General features: G+C 41.4%; 1 protein-coding gene and 2 pseudogenes across 3 annotated transcripts in view; 1 reads left to right on the top strand and 2 right to left on the bottom strand.

Moving 5' to 3' along the window:
- Window positions 1–4,063: 4,063 nt before the first annotated feature.
- LOC146454658 (uncharacterized) lies at window positions 4,064–7,513 on the bottom strand (annotated as a pseudogene). Its single transcript, XR_014859248.1, has 6 exons — window positions 7,134–7,513; window positions 5,942–6,068; window positions 5,688–5,840; window positions 5,410–5,526; window positions 5,040–5,090; window positions 4,064–4,910 (listed from the first exon to the last, which is right to left on the bottom strand). The product of XR_014859248.1 is annotated as an uncharacterized LOC146454658 (transcript).
- Window positions 7,514–12,431: 4,918 nt separating this feature from the next.
- LOC146454657 (zinc finger protein 862-like) lies at window positions 12,432–15,051 on the bottom strand. The gene is made up of 2 exons (XM_085095346.1): window positions 14,921–15,051; window positions 12,432–14,397 (listed from the first exon to the last, which is right to left on the bottom strand). Exons 1-2 carry the CDS (start codon window positions 15,049–15,051, stop codon window positions 12,888–12,890), a joined length of 1,641 nt encoding a protein of 546 aa, XP_084951472.1. The 3' UTR covers window positions 12,432–12,887.
- Window positions 14,275–19,193, top strand: part of LOC146454656 (uncharacterized) — an 8,284-nt pseudogene continuing 3,365 nt past the window's right edge. The window contains exons 1-2 of the transcript XR_014859177.1: window positions 14,275–15,424; window positions 15,612–16,014. The product of XR_014859177.1 is annotated as an uncharacterized LOC146454656 (transcript). The remainder of the gene's footprint in view (window positions 15,425–15,611; window positions 16,015–19,193) is intronic.

The following is a 19,193-nucleotide window of genomic DNA, read 5'->3' as shown; positions in this document are numbered from 1 at the left end:
GGAACTACCTCCTTATGTGGTTTGATATAGCCTAACAGTAGCTGATTTTTATTGCAATCAGAGCGCCATCCTTTAGTGCGTTCTAAATAACAATTTATGGTTGAGACAGCACATAAGTCAGGGTTAGTGTCAAAGGCAGTGAATGTCAACTTAAGGGGACACTGACCTTTCTTCCTACATTTTGTTAACCGACCAAGCTCAAAGACTATGCAGCTCTCTTTTACTGTCATGTATCTTAAATCAAGAGCCCGAAGGTCAGAGGATCTGCCTGCTGAAGCAAGGGCAAGCAGCATACTCAGCTTAAGGGTCAACTGTTTGTCCGAAAGGTTGGCATCACATCCTAGGGTGCAAATATAATCTAGCACCCTATCAACACCCCACATCACCACATACCTTGGTTGTGGTGGCCTGGCATTGAAACATGCATTCAATACTTTGCAAACCAGCTCATGTTGCCCAGCCTTACAGCCTTCAATGGGCTTGTGAAATGCTGAGATTGCTGAGCGGTGGTTATTAATTGTACGATAGCATCTGCCTTTGTTAAACATTTCTGTGAGGTAATCAGCTATAGAGGCCACAGTGGAGCAAAATGGATCAATTTCTCTCTGATGACACCAGCCACACCACTGTGACCAGGCGCTATTGTAAGCCCTCGTAGTTCCCTTGCGCCAGGAGTGGGAGCTGAGTAACTCAGCAGTTTGCTCTGAAACTCCTTTTGCAAGGATGTTTTGCCTGAAACCATCCAAGCCCCTAGTTGTAAGCTTCCTTGTAGAACAAGGGGGTGTGGCTGTTGACTGAGAGACATAAGGATTTTCTCGAGAGGGGGGAGCAGAACTGGCTGTCTGCAAGACATTTCTAGTAGAACTGGGTACCATGCTTGTGTATGCCAAGTTGGTGTTATCATAACTATTGTTGCCTGGTCTTTCCTGATCTTTGCCAGACAACCGCAAATCATTGAGAAAGGTGGAAAGCTGTAACCTTTCAGTTTCGACCAAGGAATCTGAAAGGCATCTGTTGCCTGGGCAAATGGGTCTGGAAACCAACTGACATAGTTCATCAGTTGAGCATTGAGACGGTCGGCAAACAGGTCTATCTCTAGGGGCCCCCAGAGTTGGTCTAGTGCCTGGAATATGCTGGGATTCAGTTTCCAATTGCTCGAGTCCTGGAAGTGCCTGGACTCCCAGTCTGCCTCGTGATTGTATTTTCCAGGAAGATATTCTGCTGTCAGTGTAATTTGTTTGGTCAGAGCATAACCCCATAATTCCTGGGCTATCCCTACCAATACCAAGGATCGTGTCCCCCCCATTTTCAATACATAAGCCACTTCTGTCCTGTTGTCCATTCTCAGGTGGACATGCAACTGCCTTTCTTTGGCAGTGAAAGTTCTCACAGCAAACAATGCTGCTTTCAGCTCCAATGCATTGATATGAAGGGTGTTTGATTCCTGCTGAGACCAAAGTCCCCTCGTGCGAACCCCTTGGCAGACTGCTCCCCAGCCCTGCAGTGATGCATCTGTCGTTATTACCAGGTCGGGGGCTGGAGTAATTATTGACCAACCATTTCAGGTGGAAATCTGATCCACCCACCATTGAAGGTCATTCTGACAATTCTGGTTGAGTGATACCATTGTCTCGTAACTCTTTCCTGCTAGCAGACCTTTCACTTGCAACATTTGCAAGTGTCGGTAATGCAAGGGTGCAGGGAGAACAGCCTGCATTGATGAAGTCAGTTTCCCAATTATTTTGGCTAGGGTTCTGACGGAGGCAGTTTTTTCCCGAATCCGGTCTCTGCAAGACTGGATGAGTTGATTCATTTTTTCCTTTGGCAATGATAAGTTCATTTCCATTGAATTTATCCCAAAGCCTAGGTACTCCATGCAATGTGAAGGATCTAACACTGATTTCTTCCAGTTGATTACAAAACCCAAATTCTGAAGTAACCAGAGGGTTGAGTCCCTGTCCCGCAATATTCGCTCCCGAGTCTGATTGAACACAATGATATCGTCTAGATAGACAATCATCCTCAGGCCAAGTCTGCGTAACAGGGCCACCACTGGTTTCAACAGCTTTGTGAAGTAAAGAGGGGTAGGAGCTAGACCAAAAGGGAGGCAAGTGAACTGATACCGTGTGCCCCCCCAAATGAACCTCAGGAAAGGCTGATGCTGCTGGCTCATGGGTACACAAAAGTAAGCATCTTTGAGATCTATCTTGATCATGAAATCCTTTTCCTGAATTATATGTTTGAGGAGGTGCAATCCCTCCATTTTGAAGTGTTGATACACTATGTGGGAATTCAACCTCTTGAGGTTGATCACTGGTCTGCTCCCCCCGTCTTTCTTCGGAACCAGAAATATTGCACTGATAACCTCCCCTTTCATTGGAGAGACCACCTGAATTGCCCCTTTTTGCAACATTGCTGCAATTTCCTGCTCTATGTTTTCTTTCTCTGACTGATTGTGAGATATATGAGGGGGCATATTTGTCTGGAGGGGGGTGTGGTGAAAGGGAATCACCACACCAGTGACTATTTGTAAAATGTACTGATCTTGTGTCAGTAATCTCCAATTGGTTTGAAAAATCTGGAGTCTCCCTGCCAATGGCAGAGACCTGCTTAAAACTGATGTGTCCAACCCTAGTTCTCGTAGAGCTGGTTGGATGTCTGTTGGGACTATCTGTAATGACGTCTCCAGAAATTCTTTTGCAATCTGGAGCTTGTCTTTTTGATTCAGGTGCTCTCTTTTGACCCTGAATTTAACTGACTTGCCTTTTGGATATCCTTTGTTGTAAGAGCTCTTTCCTCGGAACGAGACAGACTTGCCCCCACCTCTGCTCTGAAATGAGGGCCCACGACGAAAGGGCTGAGAGCTTCTGGAATCTTGCCTAGAATACCTTTTGGCTCTGGAGGCCTGAGGGGAAGGCCAGGAAGTGGAACCAGTAATATGGTGTGAAATCTCCTTTGTAGATTTCCTAATCTTTGTTGCTGTACGGAGAGCCTTGTAGGACTTTTTCCCAAACAGTCTTATGAGACTTGGTTAATGAAGTCCCGTGTTTAGTAAGAAGTTTTTTGGCTTTCTTCATGTCCCCTGTGAGGCGAAAGAGGACTGTCAGCCTACGTGTATAAGAAAGGCTTACTTTTGCCTGTCCCAGAAGAGAGACAGACTGTCCCACCAGCCTAAGGCAGTCAAATAAATCGAGATCTTCACTGGATTCCCCAGTGCGAACGTTTTCTAAAGTAAGCCATAATTTTCCAAGTGGTCCCATGACATTAGTGAGTCGGGACTGAACCTTGGATAGATTGTTGTCACTTTCACGACCATATGACTTTCCGAGAGACTCAAATATCTCGTCCAAATAATCATCGACTGCTGGGGTTTTGGGACAATCGATACTGGGTACTGGGTTGGAATCCAGGACTGTCTCATGAATGGATTTGTCTTTCACATAAGTAGTGAATTTGTCATTCACGTATTTCACCATGCCCTTTGTCAAGTCAAGCTTGCGACAGGCTTTGGTTTCCGTGTCAAAACGCACGTATTCATCACCCTCGTGCTTCGGCGGGGTGTTGTTTCTAGTATCTCGCTCAGCTAGTTTTTGACGCTTCTTGTGAGCCGTGTGTCTACTATCCGACTTGCTGGAGTCACTGTCTTCACTCGATGAAGAGCCAGACTCACTGGAACTACTAGAACTGCTTGAGGACTCCTGACTTTGCCTCCGTGAAGCAGGTAACTGAGAGCCTTTCGACCGTTCCGTTGAAGGCGTAGAATTAACCCTCTTTTCTGGGGTGTTTGCCTCATCTGAAACCGCAGTAGAAATCTCCTCGTTATCTGCCATCTGTATATTAGCTTTTCCAAGCAGGATGACTGAATTTGCGAAGGATTCGAGCGAATTCTTGAAGCCGACGAGCAGCGGGAAGCGAACTAGCGCGAAGCCATTTTGGAGAATGAAAGGGGAGAACACGGAAGCGAGGCTCTATAGCCTCGATTTGACTTTGAAATGGCTTGAATTGGCGGGAAAACGGGGAGAATACGCTATTATATCTTATTGAGGTTTGTGAAGTGAAATTGACCTGTAGCACGGTCACCTGTCACTTTTGTAATACATAGCTATAATTTTAAAATTATTTCAAAAATGAATCCAATGACTTTTTAATCACACAACTTTACCAGATATTATGCTACATGCATTTGGGAAGTGTTTGTTGTTTGTTGAAGATAGTGATCTCCCTGTCTAATAATTTTTATGCATAGAAGTATTTTAATTAGGCGAAGCAAAATAATAAATAAATTCTGAATTAAACTACAATACCTTTCAAGTATTGTGAATAAGTCTGATAAGAAATACAGTTCCTGACAAACCTGGGGGCAATGATTTGCCTTGTTCAGGAGATTTTCCAGGTTTTGTTCCCGCTCTTGCTGATCCAAGTCGTCTCTTTGGAGGTTGCTAAGAGGTTTGTGTGGGTGTTATTTGTTTAGGTACCACTTGCCTTTCTTTGCATTTTTTGATAGTCGTCAGAGGCACTACTCCACCTTTCTCTATACTTCCTCTCATTACTTGTAAATTCTGCCCACCACTCCCTTTGTGTTGATGTCAACCTTTTAAATTCTTTGACGCAATCAACCAAAGCATCACCTTCCATCATTTTGTTTGTGTCAGGCCCATCTGGGAGCCAAGATTCATCATTTGTCCATTGTTTACACTTCATCACAACTTCCCCATTTCGTTTTGTAAATTTGGATAAATGTGATTCTTTAAGCTATTTAAACAAGGTTTGATCCATTTTTTTATATCGAACATGTAATCTACCACATGGACTTCAGCCGCTGGTGTGTGTGCTTTTCCAATGTTATGTATGAGCCCTGGCAGGGTCATGCTGTCTTCACGTCTAAGATGCTTGGAAATTCTGCTGGGAAACTACCAGAAAAATAATCATATCATAAAGATACCATTTAGATTCAAGCAGAGAAATCTGTCATGTAATTGTTGATTTTAATATTTTCGCAAATACTTTGTGGTAGGTAAAAAAATGATCATTGTACATACTTGGTCTACATCCTTGTGGGTATGTCCAACCATGAGAAACGATAATTGGACCTGCAGCAGAGAAGAATAGACCATGTTAAGTCAAAGCTCTTTCACACTAATTGAAATCTTGGAACGACAATCTACAATCTCTGAGGCGTCGCAGTATTACAGAATTTGACTGATATTGTCAATCTGCACTCCCACCACTAAGCATGATAATTACAGAAATTCCCTTTTTTATAGTTTCTACAAGAAAATGTCCTTCCATTTTCCGATTATCGTCCATTCTGTTTTCAACAACCTAAAGGAATGAATTATTTTGTGCTCAAATTACCAACTTGTTTATAAATTAGTATTGTGGATGCGGAAGCGATGCTTACACATGTACCTCCTTGAATATTCCCTTTTGTACTAAAAGAGCACAAAACCCGAGAATAAATCGGTTTTTGCACTCTCGATAACAGTTGTCCATTTGAAGAAATAAATATGGAGGCAACTGCCCTTCCTAAAAATTAATAAAAAGAATAAATAAATAAACGTTGTGAGGATCTTAAATGTGGGAATGCTATAGCAGAGTTTATGTGATCATCAAGTGTTACATGGTTATGTAATGTACAAACAGCATCTGCAGTTAAAATCATTTTTAACCTTCACTGACTGCAATACCTTGGATAATTCCATGAATATCTTGAGTAGAACATTCAAGGTCAAGTTCGAATCATGTGGCCATCTCATCAAATCAATAAATGAGAAAATCTGTCCATCTCCATGGGTAATGGCCCCGGTAATGTGTGTCTTAAGGAAATGGTAAGTTTCGTCCTACAGACGTAGAAGAAAGAGGAATGAATTATAGGTTAACGGCATGTTTGGTTTAGTATGATAGAGAACAAATTGTTTCTTTCGATTTAAAATTGACTTACTTTTGAAAGGCAGTTTGCGTAATCAGGTTAGCCTTTGACTGATCCATTCTGTCAATTATCAGTGAAAGGTACTGATTCAGAGACACCAGCTTTCATGCATTTTCTGTAATATGCTCTTCTTTCGGCCCTGAAAGCACAGTAAATCAAGTTATCTGACACAGGATCTCAAGGCTTGTGGCGGGCTTTCAAACCTTTTTGACGGCAATTTGATTTCGCTTGTTAAGGACTGAGTTGGAGGCAACTTTAGTAGCCGATTTTCTTGTTCGTTGGAACTTGATAACATCCCTTACCCAAATATAATATACTTTAAGTCTACTGTATCTGTAATTAAAGTATACTGCACTAAATGTACTTTTAGTATACTTCTTGTATACTTCAAGTCTATTAAGTCATGTAAAAGTATACTTGGAGTACACAAGGAAAGAAGGTATAAGTTGTTGAATTTGATTAGTATACTCTACTGCAAAAGTGTTCTTTAAGTATACTAATGCTCTTGGAGTATGGTCTTGTCCCGTTACTCAGATGGTACAGGTACAGTCATATGAGGTAATTTTTCACATCGGGATGTGCAAAATTAGTTGAATTAAGACACAATAAAGATTTAACCTTTTGCTAACAACAGTAAACAATGAAAATCTCCCATAAACATTCAGTCTACTATTATAATATTAAGCATGTTTACACGGTAATAGTAGAAGTAGATTTGACTTTTATTTTTTGTCTGTATAAAATGCAATGAAGTCAATAAACTTGGTGTGCAAAATGTTTGTCTCTCAACGGGTAACAATAGCTGAAACACTTTCTTAGTTAATTAAGCTATAAAAATGTACCTTTGTTTCTACTTCAAACAAGTTCTGTATGTGTTGCTAAATACAACAGAAAAAGTCCTACAGTGTATAACAATGTTTGATTGCAGTTTTACCTCCACCAAATTCTCAGCTTAAGTTGAGGTTAAATGTAATGAAAAAGAAATGGAATGTTAAAAAGACAAGTCTAATATCCGACAATACATAATGTTTACGAAACAGCTCTTACCTTAGAAATTAAAACCTGACTGCTCTTAATTGTTCATTAGAAAGACAATTACAAATTAAGTAATTAATACAATTTGATTTCATGATCAGAATAATTGTCATGATCCCTTAATAGCTGGAAATTCATCTCTTTAGTACACTTATATTCCTTCATTTACTTTCCCCTTTGTTCCAATCTTGTTGTGAGTGTTGTCTTATTTTGTAGAGCATTCTTAATAACTGCTGGTTTTCCTCCTCCTACATTTGCTGCAAAGTCTGGAATGAAACAAAAAAGGATGTTCAGGAAACAAATACTATTGTTCCACCCGTTAGAAGATGATGCTACAACACATTTAGCCTTGAATTCTTCATTGAGTATGGTTTCTCTCTTAGCACCGGGAAAGACGATAAAAGGCTTCAATTTCGTTCCATCTGCTTTCGCTGAAACCTTTGTCTTCTCGTGACCAGTTGTTTTCATGGCTATCGTGTTGTGGCTGATGGAATCAACAGTTGTATTTGAAAGCATGTCTTGCCAAACAGCTGTTTCGTCCATTGCCATTATGTCACTGTCACTGTAGGAGAACTTTACACGTAGCTGTCTTGCTTGTTTTTTTTTTTTTTTTTTTTTTTTTTTTAACAGCTTTATTGACCATCACACATGTTAAATACAATAAATTAAACAACCAGAAAGAAATGAAAAAATACGTGAAAAGTGATAAGGTCAAAAGGGCAGGTGCGAACGGGACGCGAGGACCCATGCGAGGCACCTCCCATGATACAAATAATAATTAAAACACAAACAACCAAAAGACGCTAAAAAAAACTAGGGATGGCAGGAGCAGGATCGTACAATTGACCAGGTACAGGGATAGAATATGTCGAAGTGATTTTGCAAAAGGTGAAACATGTGCTCAGTAACAAAGTTGCGGAAGGAAGCAGTAGTTGAAAAACTGGTAGGGGGTGATAATTTACAGATATAGTTCCAGAGCTTAACAATACGATTAAAGTAAGAGGCCTGAAAAGTGCTAGTTTTACATACAGGAGTTTTAAGGTTATAAGGATTACTTAGTCTGGTTCGGCCGTGAGAAACAGGAGAAACAAAATCATAAACATTAAGATCAGTAAAACCTTTCCGACATTTGTAAAAAAAAACAAGATCTTTGAGTTCGCGGTCAAATGTCAGAGGAAGAAGTTTCAAAGTTAAAAGTCTGTCTCTGTATGACATCACGCCTACACGTTGTTTGAGGATCCACCTTGTGGCCCTCCTTTGAACCCTTTCAATTTGAGTTTTTAATGCAATCTTGTCCGGGGACCAGACCTGGGTCGCGTAGGATAACTGAGATTTCACGAGTGCAAGATAAAGTGAGCGTCTAGCAGAGACATCGTTTAATAGTGGGCACGTGCGTTTTAAAAGTCCAAGTAACTTGTTGGCCTTAGCAGTAATGGAATGGATATGTGTGTTCCAGGTGAGGGAGTTGGTGATGCTAACTCCAACGTCTTTCTCCGTAGACACACGCTCGAGCTCTACATTATCAAGCTTGTAAATGAAGTTTAGCGGGCTCTTTTTTCGAGTGATGGTTAGCGCCTTGCATTTATAACATTTGTAACACATATGCGATCAGTTTGTCGATTAGTTTTTCCGGATCCTTTTGGGATTCTGTTGTCTTCGGCCGTATACATAACCCATGTCTGGTCATAAACTTCTGTACCCACCCAATACTTGCCGTGAATGTTAGAGGAAGTTCCATTTCCTTGCATTTCTCCTCGTGGAGAAACCTTACTTTGCTTCTGATCATTTTCCTTGATACACGAAAACCATTAGAGCGTCGTTCGTAGACCCATTTCAACAAGACTTCTTCAATGTCCAGATCAAAAGGCTTTCTTCTTGCACTGTCGAGTTGCTTTCGCTTTCAACTAGCAGATTCTAATTTACTCTGGTTTACTCGCCACTCTCGTATTCTCTTCCAGTCTATGTTGAACTTCTTCGCTGCTTTATAGTTACTATTGCATTCAACGGCAAACCGTACGGCTTCTAGTTTAAATTCTGTTGAATAAGAATTGATCTTTTTGCCAGCATCAGACTGAAAAGTATCAGCCTCCATGTTTTAGCGTAAAGTGATCACTGTATGCAGCTGGATACGTGTAAGAATGAGTTTAGGGTTGCAAGTGTACGTGACTGCTCGGAGCTGTTAATGATTCATCGTAAGTACAATGCAAACGACATAAATTATGAGACAGAAGCGGGAAAGCAACACGAGCAGAAATTACCTGTGGTAAATATTTACGATTATGGCTCGTACTCGCTCTCACTTGATTTGGAATTCGATGTTTGTTTATGAGGTAGAATTTTCGTCTGTTATACAAGGTCATCATGTTTACAAAGCGGTGTGGTCTCCAATCATAGGAGAGTCTCTGGCATGCAGGAAAGATGACCGTAAAGAAGCTAAAAAGCACGATGAATATGCAGTTGGGACTTACCTTGAAGCTGATAACAAACTTGTTGGACATGTGCCGATGGAACTTTCCTTCCTTTTATTCACATTTCCCAAAGCCCGCCATGAGAACAATGTACAGGTCAAAGTGACTGGATCAAGGAGACTGGAAAACGGACTTGTTGTCCCTGGATCCTTTCTGGCCAGAACGACCAGCAGAGCAATTGCCACAAAATTTGAAGAAAAAATTATTCGTTTGAAGGAATTATGTACTCACATGGACATTACAGTTGAGAAACTCAGATGAAGACCAGTGTTATTGTAATACAATATTACGTATGTCAGCTATTAAAGGAGGATGAACCACGTTTGATACATACTCTGAAGGCGCTGCGATAAAAAGGTTCTCTAGTCGTTTCAGGCTGCCATGTTTGTTGTTAGGGAGGGGTGGGTGATTTCCCTTCCAGAGGAGGCCTGTTTCGTACCATCCTTCCAGGTTTCTTGTTAGGTGCTCCTTCAATTCTTCGAAGACAAGATCTTCGTTGCCAACTGGATGGTCTTGTAGACCAAACACATCAAGTCTACACAGGGCTTCATAGTCAGCTGCAGAGGTTTGTGTCAGGAACATGTGTGTGAGATCGGATTCACTTCCAGGTGACATGATGGTCCATCCTAATCTTGTTAATTCGGCAATGGGTTCTCCTGGCTTCCTGATCTTGGGCGTGGTCTCGGTCTATATCTGCGTATATTCGTTTGTTCCGAGGATAAGATGCACGGGAAGCTCCCCTTTATCGTCAACGTCATCCATTGTGACTTCTTTCAGGTGATCATACCGTTCTACCAGATTCTTGTACCGAGGGTTTTCCAAACTGAGTAGCGTACCGCAGTCCACCTTAGTCACTTCGGTTCGAAGCTGGAATTCTCCCGTCAAACTGCTGAAAACATCGTAAATTTCGATCTCTCTGTTGCTCCGCCTGCATCATCATTTCGATGCGTTTAAACTCTCTTCGAACTGGCTGTTTCCCCATGCGGTGCAGCAAGGCCTCAGATGCGTAGGAGCTCCCAGCACCAGTGTCTAACAGTGCACGGCAATGAATTCCACCAACGCTCACAACGACCACTGGGTAAGTGACAGATCCTTTCCCAGTAGCTACCAAAATAGGCTCTGGCGATTGTTGAGGTACCTTCTCAGGGGCAAATTGAAGAGTGGTGTCTTCAGTTGCAAAACTTGCAGCACACAGAACAGCAACACTCTGGGGCCTTGTGATCTGTCCCAGTGCAGTTGAAGCACAACTGTTTACTATTCAACTCTCTTCTGCATTTTTGTAGTGTGATCACCTTGTCGCAGTTGACGGACTGATGGTTTACACTTTCGCAATAAACTCATGGTCTTCTTCTTAACAATGTTTCGTAGAACTCCAAAATTTTGTTAGGGTTGGCGCCCTGGATTACTGGAAGCAACATGATGTTAGTGACATGTACGTTGATGATTTCGCTTTCCTTTCCGTAGTTGGTTGTTAAAATATTCTTCGCTCATAAATAGCCCTCAGAGGTGAACGGCAGGGCGTCGATTGTTGATCTGACTTTCGGATCCACTAGTTCCTTTAGGTATGAGAACTTCATGATTGGCGATACAACGGACGAATCAATTTCTGCTTTAAACTGGTTCCAAAATCGAAGCCAATCGGTATGCCTGCCTTTAAACTTCGTAATTACAAGTTTCGGTAATTTGGCGTTGATTGATTTATCCTTTTTGTTTTGATCTTTCCAGCTATCCTCTATTTACTTTTCGTACTTCAGCTTTTGCTCTTATTTTTCCTTTTCAAATCGCATTTCCTCTTTATATTTTCGTTCTCTGATCTCGGCTGCGTAATCTTCTTCTTTCTTTGCGGCTTCAAGCGTCGCACTCTTAGATTGCTTAGCCCTTGCATCAAGATCAACAACGGTTGTTTCAAATACGCCCACATCTTCATCTAATTTCGTGCTCCAAAGTTGGATTTCCTCTTCCTTTTCTCCCGCCTCAAATCTTAAATCTAGTATTCTAACCTTAATGTCGTGGACTTCTTCCACCTTCTTTGCTATGGTGTTGCGTAGCCTTTCCATTGCTGTGAAGTTTCCATTCTCTATCGCAGTGTCTGTTTGCGTACGTGTGAACTTCAATAGTTGAAGCTTCGCATCAATTGTCTTGTAGAATTGCTGAATTGTTGCTGTCATTTCGATTTGATTAAGTGCCATTGGAGGTGCCACTTTTGTCAAGTTGGTTTACTGTTGCTTTTACCTGATTCAGGGCTCGAAATTAAAAAAAATTCTCAATTGCAATTTGCGAGTAATTCCTAAAATTTAGTCGCAAGTTCGAAAATTTTAGTCGCAAAAATAACTAACCCAAACCAAAAATATCATAAAAATAATTAGACAGATATTTACAAGATGTACAACGCAATCGCGCGAAACTTTTTAGCTTTAATATTTACAAACTCTCGTGGTGCAAACATGACGAACTTACTCTTCCTTCCACAAAAACTAATTATTTTAAAGCATGAAGATATATTGCGAACGTTTTTGTACCTGTCAAAGTCAGGATATCAATTTTCCTACAGTAACCACGACTCAGCGCTTCCCGTTGTCAATTTGCGACATGTGCCGAACAACCAGCGCCATGTTTGTTTTCGTTTCATACCATGAACTGAAACTTTACGTGATAGCATTTATATAGCTATGGAATTAGAAATTGAATAAAGGAAACATTAGAACAAAAACCAACTTGCAAGCTGGTAAAATTTGTCTTTTAAAATGGAAGATTCAGTACTTTTCGTTGTTCACGTGCGACGCATCACCCCTTGATTTCAAACTACAATGCAGTAAACGTTCCCTAGTTTTTTTACTGCACATACGTTCTGCGCATCCCGAGATACTCGGGTTTCCTATGGGTTGTGCCTACTCTGCCTACCAATACAGGGATATTTTTGAACGGTTTAAAACTATGCGGAGCAAGCAGAACTCAGCAGGTATCCTAAAAAAGAAAATTGGAGGTAGCCATTTATTTTTCAGAGATTATAAAGTTTGAACATGGAAAAAAAACCACCATACATTGCATTGTATTTTACTGTTTTTTTTTTAAATTATTGTTGCTTAATTATCTCTGAGAAATGCGTGGTTACCCCCATTATTTTTGGATATCCAATAGCTCTTGCTAAAATCTGCTTTTGTCGCATGGTCACAAACCGCAAAAAATACCTCTGTTTAGTAGGCACCGTCCTTAAAAAATGATTACATAGTCATGTAAATAATAACAATGCCACAAGCATTTAATGTAAATGCGATCAAGTGCAATTTAACCTTGTTTAGGGTATGACTATCGCGCACGAATGCGGGGTTTGCAAGGTGGTAAAGCCGGCGTCGTTCGCGATATCCCAAACAATTGAGCCGTCTCGTATTCTAAACTGGCAAAGTGCCTTTTAGTAAACCTGACAGCAAGATTTTTGTGTTCAGTTTCACAGTTTGTCACGACTTTTTCACCGAAAAGTGAGGTCTCCTTGAGCGTTCTCCCTTTGATTTGTCCCGTTCAAACCAACGGTTAACTGCAGGAGCTGGGTCAAAGTCAGCCACAGGTGGGCCCTCGGAAGACAGACGGATCAAGTCCTCTAATACTGCCACGTTAAGGGTTGCTCGGGTACTGGATTTGATCCAATTCTGCGATGACACAGCTCGTTCACATTGTGCTGCCGAAATTGGCAGTACAAGAAGAATCTCCACTAGATGTAAAACATCTGCGAAGTCCTCCTTGTATGGCAATGTGGTCAACAAGGTTTCCCAAAGGGCGGCGTAATCCATCTTGCAAAATTGGCTGTTTACTGAGATCTTCAGGGAAACCCACTGGTCGTGGATGTTCTGGACATCACAGCCTGATCTTTCTAAGGGCACTTTGAACCAGCTGGTCAGGCGTTGGATCTCCTCCCTCCCATAGTCCATTAGGTCACTGCTGCGTGTAGGCCAGACATCCACATTGAAGACCAGCATATCTCTGACAACCTCCTTGGGGCCATAAACAGTTGTTGGTGTTTTAATGGGTCGTTGACACTCAGTTGCTTGTAGCAAAATGTCAAACCTCTCGCTTAGGCTTTTAATGCAGAGATTCACTGCAGTGTCAATTCCAGACTGAAGGCTGCCTGTCGTACTCCCCCCACGTGTAGTTTTTCCCTCAAGCGTGCCTCTGAGAACCACACCCTGGAATGACTGGCTCTCGTTCACCTTCTTTAGAAAGTTTTCCAAATGGCCATCTGGAACAGGACGACTGGTGAGGCATTCAACGCGCAGCTTGGTTTCCTTCAGATTAGATACGGCAGTCGGAAGAATAATGTCATTCCGCTGCATCTGTAAACTTAGTCGACTTAAAATAGCAAATAAATCGGCTAAGAAATGGCAAAATGCAGCGAAATGAACATCTTTCATTTTTTCAACAACATATCGTGCTTGACCCTGAATATCAGCAACCTTTGAATTAACGCCAAGATCTTCCATGTGCATTAACACGGCGGAATACTGACCGGCCTGAGACACAGAAATAGACTCGGCAGATCCCACAAACACGTTAAGGGCCCGGCTAACGTGTGGAAGCCAGCGAGTGCCTCTCACTTGCGTTGGCTTCAGTATGTTGATTTGTAGCTCATCGGCAATGGATTTTAAAGCACGGACACTCTTAGCGCTGTAGTGGTATGTTTTCCAGATTAAATTGAGCACGTTGTAAACATCATCCACCGATTTACAGCTTTTCTGAAGTTCCAAAAGAGCGAGTTCGAGCCGATGAGGCAAACAGTGGAAGTCCACAAGAAAGGGCAATTCTTTTCGCAGGAGAGCAGCAAGCCCCGCTTTCTTGCCTAGGTTTACCGATGCACCGTCCGCACCAAAAGCAACGAGTTTTTGCTCCCAGTTCACGTCAGCTTCTTTGAACGTAGCACAGATAGCATCCTTTAGTCCTAAAAATAACAGAAAATTACATATAGGCCTTGCCGAGCTTATTATTTAGCTGATACACCAAAGACAAGAAAAGAACGAACCGTCCGAGTTAATACATCAGTGTATAACGGCCGACGTCTTCTAGTGGGTGTGAGAGTATGGAAGTTGAAAACTTAAATGTACTCTTACCGATAATATTATAATTATTGCACTGACTAAATAATCCTGTGGGACCACATCACTGATAATTATCAATTACCTTACGGGATAGAAACGAGCTTTTCATGATATTCGACCACCTACTGGAACACACCAATTGCCGTGACGTTTCTGCGTTTTTTTTTTTTAAGTTATTTTTTTTAACATCCTGACTTTTGAAGAAAGCAGACTTTTAAGAACTACACTTTTAAGAACTGGAATTTTTACTTTTTTAAAGCCAATGTATTGACTTAACAATACAAGTAAAACTGTAGAGTAATGTTTAACTCCAGATACTCGGTTTGTAGTCTTTAGTGTTAAACTTGGCTAGCAGACTGCCTGAATTCATCACCATGCCTATTTGAGTTTGTTATTTATTTTACCTACCTTCCGCATGTGCATGTTCGACAGCCTTGTGTCCAATCAACCGATTAACTGGACGGCCATCTTGAAGATATTGACAGAAAACAGTTTCGTTTTCAAGGCCGCCTGCATCCATGGCTCTATCTGCCATCATGCTGATGTATTTACTTTGGTTTATCTCAGCAGTCGTTCTTTTTTTAAAAACCTTTCCGAGGACAGAAACCATTTCAGCGCAAGATTTATCGTTGGCATAAGTGGACGATATCTCTAATCCATTCTTCTTTTGTAGGTTGATAAGACCTCACGCCGGGCTGAGTGGCTCAGGATTTGGGCCATTTCAGCCAGCGGACTTTCTATCCAATATGGCGGCCGCGCGAAAGTTAATTTCTTTCAAATTTATTCCTAAATATTTAGAGTTTTGCTTTGATTTCTGGGATAGCCAGACATAAATTATACACCACGAGGAGCAATTTTGAAAGAGCAGTGTCAGAGCTTTAATTTCATATGTTTTTGGAGTCTCCAAGGTAAGTAACAGCTTCAATATTGAGTTTTTAATTTCTAGATGTGAAGTTAGGGCGTAAGCGGGGTAAAAGAGGGAAATTTGAGTTTATAAATATTATACAACCCTTTTTAAAAAAGTAAAACCATGGGTACCTCAGACTGGCATTGTATCTTTGATGTGGCGATTTACTTTGGAATTTTTGTTTGTAGACGCGACAAATTTTAGGACCGGCTGTGGCTAATGCAGATGATACATCGAGATACAAGTGGCTCCCAAGCAACATATATTATTAACGAAATTTTGCAACTTTCCCGAGCCGTGGTAAAGAAATACACCTTAGAGAGTGGACGATCATTCAAGTATCATTTGGCACAGCCTTCCAGGAAGTTGTCAAGGGTAGTTGTTTACTGGCACAAGTCTGTGTGAGGAAAGATCCGACGTAAAATGGCAAGGAAAGGTCGCCAGAGAATGAGAAGCACTAAAGCAATTTCGAGAGACAAATTTCCTCTGGGGGAATTAGCTCAAAGACGAAAAGTGCTCAGAGATAACTTTATTGAAAGTTGTAAAGTCTACTCGACCGAAAGAAGGAAATTGAAAGGCCTCAAACGAAAGGTATAAATAAATTCTTATTTTAGGCCCAGTTCAGACACCGTACTTCACATAAGCCGATTTTAATTCTAACTTAGATCGACCCAAATTACTAATCCCGGCTGAATTGATTCAGATGTCAGACTTAACCCATTGACTCCTACACCGGCCAAAACCGGCCGCGCGCGCGACATCCGAACTTCCTACACCGGCCAAAACCGGCCGCAAGTAACGCCTAGTACAAAACTGCTCCCCTCTCCTCCAGGGGATGTTTTTGTCTTTATTTATTGTCATAGCAACTAAGACAGGAAATAAACCAATCAAAATCCGTCTTTTGTGCATTTTTGACAGCTATAAAAAGGCTCTCTCCACGTGCTAATTCTTTGTCGCTTTGTTTGATCGCGCGTGGAGAAAACAATGGCCGATGACGCAGAGATCGACTCAGATTTCAATGACTTGTTGGAGGACTCAGGTGACGAAAGTTCATTCGATGGCTTTTCTGTTGATGGAGACGAAGACTCAGATGGCTCAGATGACTCCCACGTAAATCTCGAAGGTTTGGTCAACGAAGGAAACCAAGAAGATGGAAGACCTACCGCTGCCGCTGCCGAAGAAGACGAAGACGACCAAGATGAGGAAGATTTGCCCTGGACCTATCAGCTTCGCCGTGTTGTTCGTCCCGCTTTCAATTCAGCCATCGGTATCAATTTTCCGTTACCCGAGAACCCAAAGGAGATAGATTTTGTTTCAGCTTTTATTGATGATGATTTGTGGGATTTGAATGTGTTAGAAGCTAATCGCTACGCGCAGCAAAAGCTCGCAAATTCCCTTGCTCGTCTTGCGAATTATGTCCCTGTTACGTGCCCCGAATTGAAAGCTTTTATTGCTGTGAATATTGTTATGGGTATGGTGAAACTGCCTAGTATTGGTTTGTACTGGTCTTCAAATGATTTTTTCGGAAATCGAGGTATTATGAAGATCATGACTAAAAACAGGTATGAAGAAATTAGTCAGTACTTACATTTTAGTGATTCTTCCGTTGAGCCTGCACGTGGAACGCCAGGATTTGATCATCTTTACAAGGTACGTGGTGTTTTCGATCGCATTCGCCAGAAATGTCAGACTAATTTTAAACCATCTAAGAACATCTCAGTCGATGAGGGCATGACAGGTTATCGAGGTAGGTTGTCGTTTTGTCAATATATGCCCGTGAAGCCCACGAAGTACGGCATCAAGATGTGGATGGCCGCCGATTCCAGCAATGGGTATGTTTTGAACTTCGATGTTTACCTCGGTAAAGAAGAGGGCCAACGAGGAATCCATGGTTTAGGTTATGATGTTGTATTTAAAATGCTTACACCTTTTATGAATAAACATCATCACGTATTTTTTGATAATTTCTTTAGTTCAGTCAAATTACTTAGACATTTGGAAGCTCAGAACACCTACGCTTGTGCAACGGTAAGAACAAATTGGAAAGAATTGCCCCCTTGCGCGCAGCAAAAGCTCACCCAGGCCAGAGAGTTGTTAGCCAAAAGCAGAACATCCTTTTTACTTAGTGGCATGACAAGCGAGATGTAAGTTTAATTAGTACAAATGTAAACCCTTTGGATGCAGATGTTGTGACCCAGCGCCACGATAAGCAGATCCGGAAACCCCCTGTTGTGGTTTTGTACAATTCGAACATGGGCGGTGTTGATCTTGCTGATCAAATGCGTAAGTATTACACCATAGGGCGTTCGTTTTATAAGTGGTATAAGTATTTGTTTTGGTGCTTGATCGATCTTTCTATTTGTAATGCTTTCGTCTTGTGCAATTTTTTTCGACAGGGACAAGGTAAAGGTAAGCTAAAGCAAGCCGCATTTCACACAAACTTCGCAACGCAGTTTATTGATGGCTTTTGTTCGCGCGCGAGCATCGCAAAGCGCCGTAAGATCGAGACGCTTTCGCTTTCAGCTGCAAATGCTGGCAAACATTTTATTGAAAAAATTCAGGGTAGGAAGCGGGAGTGTGTAAATTGTAAGAGAGCAGGTAGGAAAACTCCCAAAGGTCATCCGGTCGAAAGCTCCTTCAAATGCCTTCAGTGTGATGTCACGCTCTGTAAGGTAGGTTGCTTCCAAGAATATCACAACGCCGATGGCTGAACGTCTTCTTTCGCACCTGAGTCCTTGAACATTCAAAGAAGTCTTCATTTCTGCAAAGTTAGAAACTTAGAATACACAATTAGTACATAAAGCGACTTGATAATATTAATTTGGTTCACCTTTCACTATGTAATTGGCTTTGGTTTGGCTGCCAAATTTAGGAACATGAATTTCTATTTTCCAAAATGTCGTGCCGTAGCGCAATAATTTCTGATTTGACTGAAATGTTTTGGTTTTTCCGCAAGGGTTGGCATTCGATTTTGCCGGATTTTGGATATTTTGATCAATTAATTATTGGTGTTTTAAATAAACATTGTTTGGAAACCCGATCTTGTGTGTGTGTTTACTGCGCATATAGTTTTTATTTTTTACTCGCGTATTTGCCTTCCAAGTCGAAATTCTCACAGGAAGTTGACTTGTTTGCGCGCGGTATTTGACAGGAGTCAAAGGGTTAATTTAGCTGAAATTAATACACTGGAGCATATTATGACTGAAGAAAATTATGCATTTAAATCAATTTCTGCATTTGATTCCGCTCATGTGAAGTATGGCATCTGAATCAAAGCCGGTCCACAGTAGTTATCACTGGCTGAGCCAGGAAGAAAAAAACAGCTGAGCTGATCCGAATTAGATCAGCTGTTCTGAATTGATTCAGACGTCGTACTCCACGTGAACTTAATTCATTGAATTCAATTCAGCTCGTGAAGTACAGCCTTTGAACTGGGCCTTAGCTACGAAACTTATGTCTTATGGGGCCAAAGTTCAATTTTTTTTATCTTTGAACGGTGCCTTAACATCTTCTTTTTCAAAGAGCTCTGAAACTTGTAAACATGGAAGATGCAGGGTATTTTGCAGTATTCCCCTAAACCATCAGATGTGATACTGAATTCCGCCTTTTGAAGAAATGATCTGGATGAAAGGCCCAATTTTAAGTTGAATGAGGAAAAGTAATACCTCGGTGCAAGAAGGGTTTTTTGTGCTGAGACACTCTTCAGTTTCCCACAATAAGCTTTCCTTCATTGCCTTACTGCGGGCAAAGAGGATGGACAAGCAAGTGCT

The sequence above is a fragment of the Pavona decussata genome, unplaced genomic scaffold, assembly GCF_977016875.1.
Source record: "Pavona decussata unplaced genomic scaffold, jaPavDecu1.1 SCAFFOLD_300, whole genome shotgun sequence".
Classification (NCBI taxonomy): Eukaryota; Metazoa; Cnidaria; class Anthozoa; order Scleractinia; family Agariciidae; genus Pavona; species Pavona decussata.
This window is presented reverse-complemented; position numbering and strand designations above follow the sequence as displayed.